The sequence below is a fragment of the Anthonomus grandis genome, chromosome 6, assembly GCF_022605725.1.
Source record: "Anthonomus grandis grandis chromosome 6, icAntGran1.3, whole genome shotgun sequence".
Classification (NCBI taxonomy): Eukaryota; Metazoa; Arthropoda; class Insecta; order Coleoptera; family Curculionidae; genus Anthonomus; species Anthonomus grandis.
This window is the reverse complement of record NC_065551.1, coordinates 19,269,156-19,283,951: the sequence shown is the minus strand read 5'-3', so window position 1 is coordinate 19,283,951 and position 14,796 is coordinate 19,269,156. Positions and strand designations below refer to the sequence as shown.

Sequence of the window (14,796 nt, the reverse complement as noted above, 5' to 3'; positions counted from 1 at the left end):
AAGAAAACTATAGTCTCTCAAATCACAAACAGTTTTACCACTAAACAAACTTTTTGCGAGAATATTAAAACTGAAAAGAAACACGTGTCGAGAGTAAAATAAAGAGTTTTGGTTAGTGGTAAAATAATTCTGTGATTTGATTAAGAAAGATCTAGAGTTATAAAGCACATAGATTCGCTATACATTTTTTAATATACATAGATTTACTTAGCTTCAAGTAAAAGGCATGGCGTATAGAAATGCTATACCGGGTGACACAGAAAAAAGGGAACTCTTAATAACTTTTTTCCTTTTCAAGATAAACAAATGAAGTTTGGTATATCGATAGAATAGTGTATAAGACCATCTTTCGACATATTCTATTGGTTTAAATCACTTCTGGTTTAACAGGATGAGACACTAACTTTCTTATTTTAAATGAGACACTTGGTATATTATTACGTATTTCGATAGAAAATGATATTCTAAAAACAATGATACTCTATTTGCTACTTTTTATTTTATACTCAAAGAAAAAATCATTTTTTAAAATTTTAAAATAGGGTGCTATGAATGCGTTATAAGTTTTAGTTTTTAATCAAGTAATTACGAAAAAATAGTTTTCATTGCATTTTATGACTTAAATCGTTTACACGTCTATTTAAAATGTCCAAACTATTAATTTTGGCATTTACTTTATTTTTAAATAGCACATTATTGGGAACAACCAACTTTGAAATGCGGTTTCTTTTTCCCAATAATTTGATATGATTATTTTTTAAATCGGTTGATAAATAAGCTCATAAGAAGGAAAAAACTAATTTACAAAAATGAACGAACAGAAAGCATTATAATGACACGCCTTCTTATTTTTTGCAACTGCCATAACACATCATATTTTGTCAAACGTCATATTACTATTTGAGAATAAAAGAACAAATTTTTTAATGCAATATTTTTTTCAATATCTTAATAGTACATATTTTATTTAACATTTACCTAACATAACATAGGTACATACAAGCGGTAAACAAACAGAAAAAATATGAGGTTATAAATTATTTTAATATAAACTTTTTATATGTATTGTTCGAAACAACCACCTTCTTGTCTAATGAACGTACGTATGCGCGGGAATATAGCGTACGGCATATCAACTTTTTCTTCATTGGTAAACATTTCAAATATTAGCAAAAATATTTTAATAACAAATAATAATTGCGCTTAACAAAATGTCATGTATTATATCAGCCTTTTATGCTATTTTTATTAATTAAATGCATTTACGTAACTTGGTTTTTTTCTTCTTATGGACTTATTTATCGACCAATTTAAAAAATAATCATATCAAATTATTGGAAAAAGAAACTGCATTTTAAAAGTTGTTCCCAATAATGTGGTATTTAAAAAAATAAAGTAAATGCCAAAATTAATAGTTTGGACATTTTAAATAGGCGTGTAAACAATTTAAGTCATAAAATGCAATGAAAACTATTTTCCATGATTACTTGATTAAAAATTAAAACTTTCAAAGCATTCATAGCACCCTATTTTAAAATTTAAAAAAAATATCTCTTCTATGAGTATAAAATAAAAAGTACCAAACAGAGTATCATTGTTTTCAGAATATCATTTTCTATCGAAATACGTAATAATATACCAAGTGTCCCATTTAAAATAAGAAAGTTAGTGTCTCTTCCTGTTAAACCGGAAGTGATGGTAAACAATAAAATATGTCAAAAGATGCTCTTATAACTATTCTATCGATATACCAAATTTCATTTGTTTATGTTAAAAAATAAAAAAGTTATTAAGTGTTCCCTTTTTTCTGTGTCACCCGGTATAGTGTGTTTAGATCACTATACGATAACTATAAGTCATCAGGAAGGGCGGAAAATGTAATAATAATACTAAATATTCTTTATTTGTTAAAATAATACAAGTTTATAAAAACCAAATAGTAGTAACCAAAAGTATGCAAAGAAAAGGCCGACAATTTCAGAATTTTGTCAAGACATTGTTATTGTGGCCTATACTTTATTCAAAAAAAATATAATTTAATTAACGCTTATGGACTAATTAATTAAATTGTTTTTTTTATTAAAAGTATGTTGTATATATCCAATTATTTATAGAAGTTCCGAATTCCCAATCTAACAGTCGAACCATATGAGTATATACCCAAAAAAAACATTTTTATTTAATTTATAAAAGAAACTCGCTACAAAACATAATTAAAAACAACAAATGTGTAATCCCTATACTAAAGACTTCAGCAAACACAAAAAAAATCTACAATGAACAATCCAAGAATCATAGTTAAGCACTCAATTTATACCTTGTTGATTTATTAAACTGTGTTTTATGCCTCGGGAATATCATATATGGATCGTATTTCTTCTTAAATTTAAAAGGTTTAATAATTTCTAAAAGATACATTTTCTGATAAAGATGCGGACCACCATGTTTTAAAATTTTATAAGAACAATTGAAAGAATGAGCAAATCCTTGATTTTTCATATTGAGTCATCCAAGTTTGTGAAGCTTATAGGAAATGCGGTTTCGCCTGCGAATGCGAAATATTAGTCGAATGCAAGAATAGAGCCTTTGCAGTCTACCCCTGTCCCCATAATGAAGACACCGGCCATAACCACATCACAGTAATTAGTATGTGAAAACACGAATCACATAAAAGATTTTTAATATCCACTTAAATAGTGCTTGTGAGAATATATTAATTTTAAAGCAAAATATGCCCTTTTAAGAATATTGGAAACGTGTTGAAGACGACACTTATAACTTCCAAGGGATCGGATATTTCGTTATCTATTTTAATGCGCTGAATGCGATTACTCAATTAAAATCCAATGAAATCAATAGCAGCATTAGGAATGCCAATATAATGGAATAATGCCTTTAAAATTGGCATTACCAAAGGCTTTAGTGTAGTCCAACAATACCAATGCAGAGATCTTACTATTATCCCGAGCCCGAATTGCGATATCAATAACATCATCAATAACGTCATTGTGGAAGTGCAACTATAATTCGTTCTAAATTTAGATTGTTTAGGTGCTAAAATATTATTACTATTACGAATTTGAGTATCCAGAATGCGTTCACGAATTTTAGAAAAAATGGGTAGAATATTAATAGATCTAAAACTGACTAAAATCTGTTGGATTATCAACATTCGGCAATGGCCCACACAAAGGCTTCCTTCCAGCATCTGAGAAAGTACTTTCTGTTAATACATTCATTAACTATGTGTAAAATAAAATGACAACTTAGATGAGTTAATGTAATATTTACATTATCCACCTTAAATGCTTTAGACTTAATACCTAATAAAATTGTAAAAACAGTATTATAATCGACCGGAGGTAAAGAAAATTTATTTATTTAAGATTGGTAATTCATTCATATTATAAAAGTGAATTAATTCTTCACAATTAGCAATATTGCCGCTTTGGTATTGTCTATGAAATATGAATTAAAATAGTTGGTATATACGTATGTTTAATTTTCAAATATATGCTTGTAAAAAGCCCCTTTATCCGCTTACCGAATAATTTAATTATGTTGTTGTTTAAAAATGTACCTCATCATCAATCGATTCGAACTCATATATCAAATCAAATGGATAAGCCTCTAAATCCTCTTGAAAGTTGTTTAGATTTGTATTTTTTAAGGGTCTATAAAGTACAATCTGCGGTTACACAATAGACGTCACAATAGTGCGGTCAGAAAATGTAGAATTTATAATGCCTGATCTTACAATACTAGCATGATTTGTAAAAGTCTATAAGTGTCAACGGTAATACGATTAGGCTTCCTTATAATCTGTTTTAAATCAAAAGTTTCACACAATGAAATAAGCTGAGATGCATTTAAATATCAATATTAAAATCACCGAAACTTATTATATTATTAAAATTAGAAAAAAAGTCAATTAGTGTTTCCTCTAATGTTAACCTTACTGAATTAAACTCTGAATATTTGAAGTTTGAAGCCTATAAATTATGCCAAAAATATGAGGTTCTTTATTAATAATAACCTTTAACCATAAAATGGGCGCCTAATTAAATTATCTTAGGAATAGAAATTATTAAAATTTTTTTTTACTGGTTTTTAAGATATGGGTATGTTGTGAAATTTTTGGCAAAAAAGTCGATTTTTCCAAAAATAGTTTTTTTTTTTCTCCAAACCTTGTCAATTTTTTGAAAAACGCTGGAATAGGTATCCAGTCAAATTATGCTAGGAATTTGTGTAGAAATTTTTAAAATTTTATTTTAACTGGTTTTTGAAATATAGGCATTATGTGAAATTATTGAAGAAAAAAAAAACGATTTCTCCCAAAATATTTTTTTCTCGAAACCCTGTTAATTTTTTGTAAAACGCTGAAATAGGTGTCTAGTCCAATTATTCCAGCAATATGTGTAAAGATTTTCAGAATTTTAGTTTTATTGGTTTTTGAGTTACAGGTATTTTGTGAAATTTTTCGAAAAAAAATCGACCTTTCCAAAAAAAAAAAATTTTCTGTACACTTTTCTAAAAACGTTAAACTAGGTGTCCAATTAAATTATTCCAGGAATATAAATAGAAATTTTCAGAATTTTACTTCCACTGTTCTTTGAAATAATTTCGAAAAAAAATCGACATTTCCAATAAATGTTTTTTTTTCAAAATTCTCTGAATTAAATGATCCTAGGAATACGTGTAAAAATTTCCAAAATATTATTTGTTTTTGCGGGCTTTTCTGAAATTTTTGAGAAAAAAGGATGAACCTTGAGAACAAAATAATTTTTTCCTTAAAATCGAATTATTAAGTCAAATTGTTTCTGAAATATATATAAAAATGTTCAGAATTTTATTGCTACTGGTTTTTGAGTTATGGGCATTTTGTCAAATTATTGAAAAAAAATCGATCTTTTGAGAATCTATTTTTTTTTCTTAAAACCTTGACAATTTTTTTTAAAACTGAAATATATGTTCAAATAATCAAATAATCTCAGGAACCCGTATAGAAATTTTCAGAATTTTATTTTCAATGATTTTTGTGATAATTATGGGCACTTTTTAAATTTTTTTTCTCAAAATTTTGTTGCTTTTTTTGAAAAACGCTGAAATAGGTATTTAGCCAAATTATCCTTTGAATATGTGCAGAAATTTTTAGAACTTTATTTCTACTGGTTTTTAATATATGGGTCTTTTGTGAAAGTTTGAAAAACATCGATCCTCTCCAAACATTTTTTTTTGAAAACCCTGTATATTTTTTGAAAAACAGTAAAATAAAAACTGTTATTTATTATACTAACGTGACATTCTCATAGCTAAGTAATTTATTAAATAAGAATATTTAAAATGATCAAATTTCACGAAAATAAGTATTTATTTCTAAAACGTGGCTACTTAGGTACCAGTACGGATGATATATGTTTGATTTGGAATGGAAGTGAGGTAGAGTTTACAAATTTCCATAATTATGTCAACTCTCTTCACTCTAAAATTGAGTTCACAATCGAACGGGAACAGAACAACACCTTACCATTCTTAGATTTATTACTTAAGAGAGAAAGAAATAAGATATCCTTTAAAATATTTCGTAAACAAGCAACAACAGATAATATTATACACTATAATTCAACATCACCGTCCTCACATAAATTTGCTGCTTTCCATTCTTTATTTTACAGACTTTTTAACATCCCACTTTCTCGTGAAGCTTTTAAAAAAGAATTCCTTACCATTAAACAACTAGCAGTCAGTAACTTTTTCCCTCTTAAACCTATAATATAAAATGTATTTTCAGTATATGAACAAGTATAAATTATCATTTAATTTTATCAGACAACAAACAAACAATATCAAAACTTTTAGGTCGTTTACTTATTTTGGACCAATTTCGTCACAACTATCCCGCTTTTTTTCTCCCTTTGGCATAACCCCAGCTTTTAAAACCAATAATACATTAAAAAGACATCTAATTAAAACTAAAGATAAACTACCCCCGCTATCTTCTCCGGGAGTTTATGAGATTAGGTGTAAAGAGTGCCCTGCAGTGTACGTCGGCCAGTCTGCTAGGAAGATTTCTACTAGGATTAGTGAACACAAGGCCCAATATAATAAATTTAAAAATACCGAAATCACAGTGACCAGATCGGCTTTTGCTAATCACCTCCTCGACTCCAAACATAATTTTCCTGACAGCCAAAATATAAAAAGATCAATGCAACAAAAGTAAAAAACTAGACTTGTTGGAGACAATGGAAATTAGGAAAGCTTTTAAAAGCCCAGATCTGTCCTGTGTTAATGAAAGGTTTGATTTTGATGGCCACCTAGTTTTTAATAACCTTAAGTAGTTCTAGACTCTTAAATGATGGTTAGATTTCTAAAATGTATAAAGTGATTTGATTGTTTAGTTGAGTTCTTTGTACATAGGTAGTGCCACTTTCTTGTAAGCTTTGTTTACTTATATGTCAGGTGTTTTGTGTATGTTATGGTAAGTTTTTGTTGAATTTTACTTTTTTCGGGTTACATAATTTTAATTATTGTTTAGGTCTGATGATGCTCTAGTCGAGCGAAACATGTAACCTTCGTAATTTTATTAAATGTATTTGTGATGCTGTAGATTTCGTGTTTTTACCTTTTATAAAAGTATAGGAATATGGTATATTAAATTAAAGGTATTTTAAGTATCCATTTTAATATAAAATAAAACATAGTGTTCCATTTAAAAAAATTAACGTTTTACCATTTTAGTAAATGCGAGATTTTAATTTAATTTTCGATGACCCTGTATAATGTTGATTGAATCAGGCTAAAGGAAGTTAATCAAGATAGCATTTTAAATTACGGTTTAATATTTGAGCTTTTTAGGAACTTAAATACTTGAGAAATAAATAATTAGTTCTCCATCGGTTTTTAACAAAAAAAAAGCGCAAAATTTTCTTTTCTGGAAAGCCGCTAAAGATAGGTATACAGGGAATCAAAATATCTAAAACTATATAGGGTGTTCTATTTAAAAAATCAAAGATGTTTGCATTTTTCTATATAAGCGGCGACGCTGCAGTGTTCGCAATTATAGTTTTAGATCGATAGAGTATTGTCTGTTACTATCACCCTGTATAAATACAATTTTTTTTATATAGAACTAAACAGTCTATAGAATAATTAGCCTGTGTAACATAGTCTTTTTGTTTTTCCTAGTAGTAGTAAGTTAGTTCTACGATAGCCTTATAATCTAAAAGCCTTGACGCTTTTCTAGTAATACCGCACTTTCATCACACCTGGACAGAAACTTAGGAGCGGACGATAACAACCTTAACTCTATTTTCTACGAGCATCTCACCCGGTCTTTACAACACTCTTTATATGGAGATCTTGCTATGGGAAGGTAAAACTCTTCATAAGGATTTAATTCCCTTGCAACTTAACCGAATTTTAGATGGGGAAAAGTGAACCAAGGCGACGTTTTTGTCATGGCATCCGATTATTTAAACTGTTTAGTTCATATAATCGAAATGGGAAATGGACTGGTAACTTTTCAAGTGAGAGGTTTGGAGTTTCGTGGTACTTATTGTCAGCAAAGAGAAGTTGAGGCTATTACAGAAGGAGTCGAAGAAAATGAGGGTAATTAAATTATTATAAAGCAAATTTTTTTTTATTTCATCCTATACAAATACTGAATAAATAGTAATTACATATAAAAGTTCCTATAACTAAAAAGCAAATTAACATAATACTTCAAAAGGGGATAAAAATAAAAACAATATATTAATAATAATTGTAACAATAATTATGATGCACTAAACTATATATTTCAATTTATTTGGTGAAACATTGAACCTCATTAAGCACATGTCATCGTTCAATTTTTGGCTTTTAGAAAGAGATTTTAGGTAAAGTTTCTTAAGATACTTTTTGTATGAAACTTCATATAGGTAATGGATATTTTTCGACAGAAGAACTATCGTAAATGATGTGTTATTGATTTATTAATTTTAATATTTTAGGATTTTTATGCTTTGACGCGGGACACATCCCAAATATGCTTAGCGTAAATGCCGCTTTTAGTCAGAGGTGGCTTGCATGGGAAGTGACCGCCGCAAAATACATACTGGAAGGCTACAGTATATCCGATAACAGCGTCGTGTCTATGTTGCAATTTTTCGAATTTCGGAAAGTTTTGGTGTCTTATTATGTAAAAGTAAGTGAGCATAATTAAAAATATGAGTAGAATGTCTGTACCTATATACACGTCTTTAAATTCACAGATTTTTTATGCTTGTAAATTTTAAAGCAAATGCCTTTTTTTGATAATATTTTCACTTAATATTAAGGATATTTTTAAAAGGGATTTGGTTACAGATAAAAAAAAATCTTGGCCAGTAATTTCATAGAAGAACGTTGCTCATGAGGAAAAACTTTTCGTACCCAATGATTTCATAATTTTTTTGTACCTCAAAAACGAATTAAAGAATATTTTGTAAGCGTGAACCATTGGTGAATATTCCTAGAGTATATCAAACTCCTGTAGCACGTTAGAATTTTTTATTATCCTTACTAGTGGTGAGTTCTGTGAACAATTAATGTTTTTGAAGTGCATTCTATGAATCGGAAATTTAATTTTAAAACGAGAAGCAAAATAAAGACGCCTTAAAATGTAAATATGTATTATGGAGACATTGTATAAGATTATTATTATACCAAGGCGGTTTGATAAATACAGAGTGCAAGTTTTATTGTTTAACATAGTCTTTAGCTTAATACACTTGATCCAGCGATGCGCCGAATCCATTAATCTATCTGAAAAATACGTTTTCCGGAGTCTCTATTCATTTGACTCAAATTTCCGCTCATCCACTGTTTTTTTTCATGTTTGGAAACGCAAAAAAGTCGAACATTTTGAGGTGTGGGTCGATGCGTTGTCAAGGTGTTATTCTCTGTGGCAGTCGTTTTCTAGGCACCTGGGCTGGCACCAACGTGAAACCACTTTGAAATTCGTTCAGCTAATTTTTGACTGTCGCCATTGAAATAGAAGTGACCGTGCATACTATTTAAACTCTTAACCTTTTTAGTTTGACTGAAAAATGTGACCGATATTTTCAGAGTCATCATAGGACTTAGGAACAGTATCGGATAAGTGTAAAGATGATTGAAAAAAGTTTGTTTTGGATCTCTTTATGGTTCTCCAGGCGTTAATTTAGGTATTGAAGACCTATAAAACTAAATATCAAATAGTTCATCTCGGTTTGATTATGTTGGTATATTGATTTGTTTTTTGGTGGTAACAAAGATCAATCAAGACAAATAACAAATCGATTTACTAATAATGCAGACCCTATACTGTTCACAAATTTATAAAAATTATATCAACTAGTAAAGCAGCATACTAGGATCACACATACATCTACTAGTTTAATTGACGTTATTAATACATCTGATCCAACTATTTGTTTAAATACACTGGTTTTTGATATGTCCGACATATCAGGTTACTGCTTGGTGGCAACTAAACTGGAATTTTCTAAAAAAAAAAGAAATTATTCGGATTCTATTCGTCCTTGTGGAAAATTTATATCTGATGTTGATGAGATGGTTTAATTTTTTAATATTAATTTACTGATCTAATAATAATTTGGTTGATGATAATGTTAAGTTTATGATAAAGTTAAAAAGCTTTAAAAAAATTAAACCGTAATCTACTTTAAGTAGATTAGTTGTAGTTGTTACATTAGATGCAGACAAATTGACATATGATTAATTACCAAAATTATAAAACCGAATAAAATTAACACATAATACACTTTTAGAGTATAATTTTCTACACTATTCGCTCTCCAAAGCTTGAAGAATGGCTTAATTCAGACGTAATCAATAAAACCTTGCGAACCATATGGAAACCGAATTTCGTAGATCTGGACCCGGTTTTCAGTATTAACATCGACGAGGATTATGACAATCAGCATAATGGGATGACCAAATCGATGTTCTTACATGTTTACGGTAATTGTTTAGTTTTAAATAATTGGTAGTTTTTTTTTAATAAATTCAAATTACTCAGGTGAATGGATCCACTATTGTTTGGAAAAACGCGGCAGCGTAACGAAGAAACAAAGAGTTATTTTGTTATGTTTCGCTTTGAGTTTACTGGGACGTCGTACCTTGGGAGCAGTCTCTCAAAATATGGTCTCTAGCGTGGAATTTTTCTTATACGGTTTACATGCCCTATTTAAAGGTAAGAAATAAACAGGGAAAAACAGGAAACATTAATATGTATAAGTATAATATAAAATGGAAGGAGGAATGGGTGAAGTTTAATAAAAGAGTTTAAAATCCACCCTGGCAGATTGGTCGACTTTGATAAAAACCTGATTTTAAAAAGATTTTAATGATTAATGAATTTTATCTGCATTGTCCGAAATGTAAATTAGCCAAATAATAATAGCACTCTGATTCATAAATCATACTGATACTCACACAATAGTTACTTAATCCGACCTAAACTTACGTTACACATTATCTTAGCAGTTGACCTTGAAAAAACGGGCAATTTTTAGGTGATTTCCGCATAACGTGTTCGAGGGACGAGTGGGTTTTCACCGATATGGACCTGCTAAAGACGGTAGTGGCGCCTGCTGTCCGGATGTCCCTTAAACTACATCAGGACCATTTTATGACCCCGGACGAGTACGAAATCGTGCCCTCGTTATACGACGCCATTTGTAAACACGAACAGGAACTGGTGATAAGTCACGAGGGTGATCCCGCATGGAGAAACGCTGTATTAAGCGGTACACCCAGTTTACTAGCTTTGAGGTATGTTGAAGTTACAAGTGTTTTTATGATATTCTTGTTTATTCTAGAAAAATTATCTGAAGGTTTTATGTTTTTAAATTAGGATCTATTTGAAGGCTGTATTTGGTATACAGGGTGGTTTTTTTAAAGGGTTCGGCAAGGGTTAAATTTAAAAAAAGTTAAGAGTTTTAATTATTCCTATTCCATTGGAGCACAACCCACAACAATATTGTTTAAAACTAAAATTTGAGTATTTTCTTTATTTTAGGCCTCTTTTATTTATTTTATGAACCAAGACTTACGTATATCCACTTAAAAACGTCTCTATTTTTCAAACTATTAATTTTTTTAACTACTACATTTTAATTACTTACTAGTTTTTTTACCTTCACGAAATAAAATCCATAAGGCGCTTAGAATTGGTCCTCACAATTATTTAACAACCTGTATATGTAGAGTAGCGAACAAAAGTATGGAAACATTTTATTTCTTTACTATTTCTTACAACGACCTTATCTACAGCTATGAGTCTTTTCTGTGTATGTTTATGAAACCTCAGCAATTTTACTTATAGAACATAAAAAACTTTTATTTGCGGATTCTAATACTGTTTTTGTATTTTGTTTGTTGTTCACAAAAGTATGGAAACTTATAAAAAAATTTCCTTTAGTTGTTGCTCGCCCTCAATAACTTGTGGCGTATTGAAGTATTACCAGGTATAGTGCCAAAGAGCAAGTATTAAGTCGCTAACTTTAAACAGAAAATAGTTGCTATATACCAAAAAAGTATGAAGCAAGTCGACTTCTTAACGTCTTAACATTAAAAGTATACTATAAATAAAGTTCTTTAGCGTTGTTTGCAACGAGGAATTGCACTTAAAAGTAAAAGGCGACAAAAAATAGACCGAGAAATTTTAATAAAATCAAGAAGTGACCCAAAAAATTGCCGTTGATATCAATCAGGCTTTCCTAAAAGTTATAGTTGTTAACCCGCATTATCTCAGCTAACGGATAATATTATTAAAGATGCTGACAATAATAATGCTACAGTATTGGTTCTTTTGAATTTCACCAAGGCTTTTGACATGGTAAACCATAAGTTACTCTTGCCTACAATATATGGGTCTTAGCGATTCTGCCATAGTTTTGGTATCGTTCTTTTTAACGAATCCGAAGCAAGAAGCAGTGCTGAATGGAAATTCGTCAACGGTTCTTGATGTGACTTGTGTACCCCAAGGTAGGTATTCTTGGACCTTTGTTCTATACTATATATAACTCTTAACTAACAAAACAAGTTCTTCACTGCAAAAACCATTGCTATGCAGATGACACCCAATTGTGTTTTTCATTTAAAAATACTGATTTGGTATAAGCTAATCAGTTTATCAATGAGGACCTTCATAGACTATACCAGGAACTCGAAAACATTCTATTAAAAATTGATTTAAGTAAATCATTAGCCATTTTGTTAATCTATATCATAACCATAACCCAATATATCATAATCATAACCATAGATCAAATATTTTAGACAAATTTAAGCCTAAATTTAAAATTAAATAATAATACTAATCTTGGACTCGATAATTGATTACAAACCTAAATAAAAGTAGTTTTAAGTCCAGTCTTAAGGTGAAATATGGTTATTGTGCGATAAGAGCAATTTTCTTAGAGAGACATTTTTTAAGCTGGAATATTAAGAAAATGCTATGCAATATGTTATCGCCTTTTAATTATTCTGACACGATTACGGACCTTGTCATAATAATTCCGAATTACACAGGATTCAAAAACTTTAAAATGTCTATTTGAGTCTTATATTTGGCATAAGAAGGAGGCAATATACAGGATGTCCGGAAGCTAGATGCAATCCTTTAAGAGGGTGATAGTTGACTTAATTTCAAACATTTTAAGCTAAATATGTGTAGGTCGAAATTTGTTTATAAATTTTCTATGGCAATTTTTGCATTTTTCTCAAGAAATACAAAAATTTCACACTTAAACGGTAATAGAGCGCAAGTTACAATTAGTCGGAGTTTCAAAGTTTATTTTGTTTTGTCTAATGTGTATTAATAAAAATACGATCAATTTCAAGCTTCTGTGTAAATCTTATTAGAAAAAATAGAGATATTGAAACGTAAAAAATAAATATGGAGTTAAAATAAAAAAGCTTTGTTTTATGTTTAAATAATTGTTATGAAAATGCTTTCGCCGTCTTACTGAAGTTGGCATTGGGAATAATCCGGCACGTGGAGTCAATCCTGGCCATAATAATGTAGAGATTGAGGAGCAAATACTGGAAGCTTTTACCGCAGACCCTACTGCAAGCGTCAGAAAAGTAGCTGAAGACCTTGGCCTTTCTAGATGGAAGGTGTGGACGACCATGAAGAAAGATGGACAGTATCCCTTTCATGGTACGGGGGTGCAGGGCTTACAAGAAGAAGACCTTGCAAGACGAATTCAGTTCTGCCACTTTTTATTGAACATGGACATCGAGGACCCGTTATTCTTAAGAAGTATATTGTGGACAGACGAGTCCAATTTTTCCAGGGAGGGTATTACCAACTTCCACAACCTCCACGAATGGGCTGCCAAAGATGCAAATCCGCACTGGAAAAAACAAAAATCATTTCAGAACAGATTTTCGGTCAATGTGTGGGCCGGAGTAATAGACAGGACTATTATTGGGCCACATTTTCTACCAGAGAATTTAAATGGTGCCAACTATTTAGATTTTCTACAAAATGATATCCCCGTTCTTCTAGACGAAGCTGGATTATTGGAACGAGAAAGACCAGTAATCTTTCAGCAAGATGGTTGTCCAGCGCATTGGTCCTTGGCTGTCAGGAATTACTTAGACGACTGTTTTCCGGACGGTTGGATCGGTAGAGGCGGAACCTTTCCTTGGCCTCCTCGATCGCCTGACCTAATTCCGTTGGATTTTTTCATATGGGGCCGGGCAAAGGAGCTTGTATACACCACCGAAATAAGAACAAGAGAAGAGTTGATTCGCAAAATAAATGAAGCATTTGACAGGATGAAAGAAGATATGACCATAAGAGTAACCACCACCGAAGTAACAAAAAGGGCTCGTGCCTGTATTAGAAATAATGGATTGCATTTTGAACATGAACAATAAATAGTTTAAACAAAATTGTGTTTTATTTAACATTAAAACCTAAAATAACCCCACAATCGGGGCTCTAATGCTTACTAGGCTTATGAGAGGTCTCAGTCTAATAATTTTTGTTTACATGACCTGCCGCACAAAAGAGGCCATGAGAATTGGCCAGGCATCGGCATGAGTGATATCTAAAAATAAAGGGCGTTTCAATGTTTATTTTTTCTATAAGTTTACACAGAAGCTTGGAATTGATCGTATTTTTATTAATACACATTAGACAAAACAAAATAAACTTTGAAACTCCGATACTAATTGTAACTTGCGCTCTATTACCGTTTAAGTGTGAAATTTTGGTATTTCTTGAGAAAAATGCAAAAATTGCCATAAAAAATTTATAAACAAATTTCGACCTACACATATTTAGCTTAAAATGTTAGAAATTAAGTCAGCTATCACCCCCTTAAAGGATTGCATCTAGCTTCCGGACACCCTGTATATCGCATAACTTGAAAGAAGTAGGTTGGTAAATATGCACCAAAAGACCAGTCCCTTTCTTTTCATTACAAAATTATTAAATATAAGTCTCCACCATACTTATATCTAAGTCACTTACCGGAAAATGTGTACAATCTCAATATAAGAAGGAAAACTATTTCATCGCACGACAAATAATTATATTAAAGATCTTTTTCATACTTCACTTCGTATTTCATCAATAACTTTAAAATTAAAAGTTTTGCTGTTTTCGAAGAAGCTTTAAGCAAAAAACCAGACGGCTTCTTTTAAAGAATGTGTAATATTTAATGCCATGCTTAAACGTTTAGATTATAATAAATCTTAAAATTTTATACTCGACCTTATTCCACCTTAATAATTTAATCTTAACCGTCCTGT

The 14,796-nt window shown here is 30.5% G+C and overlaps 1 protein-coding gene across 5 annotated transcripts in view; it reads left to right on the top strand.

Annotated features, from left to right (window-relative positions):
* The window catches only part of LOC126737205 (pecanex-like protein 1), a 78,706-nt gene that overhangs the window by 44,978 nt on the left and 18,932 nt on the right, over positions 1–14,796 (top strand). For all 5 annotated transcript variants that reach the window (XM_050441987.1, XM_050441985.1, XM_050441984.1 and 2 more), the window contains 6 exons: positions 7,247–7,375; positions 7,427–7,611; positions 7,995–8,188; positions 9,795–9,987; positions 10,046–10,219; positions 10,542–10,800. In XM_050441987.1, coding sequence (XP_050297944.1) covers positions 7,247–7,375; positions 7,427–7,611; positions 7,995–8,188; positions 9,795–9,987; positions 10,046–10,219; positions 10,542–10,800 — 1,134 coding nt within the window. The remainder of the gene's footprint in view (positions 1–7,246; positions 7,376–7,426; positions 7,612–7,994; positions 8,189–9,794; positions 9,988–10,045; positions 10,220–10,541; positions 10,801–14,796) is intronic.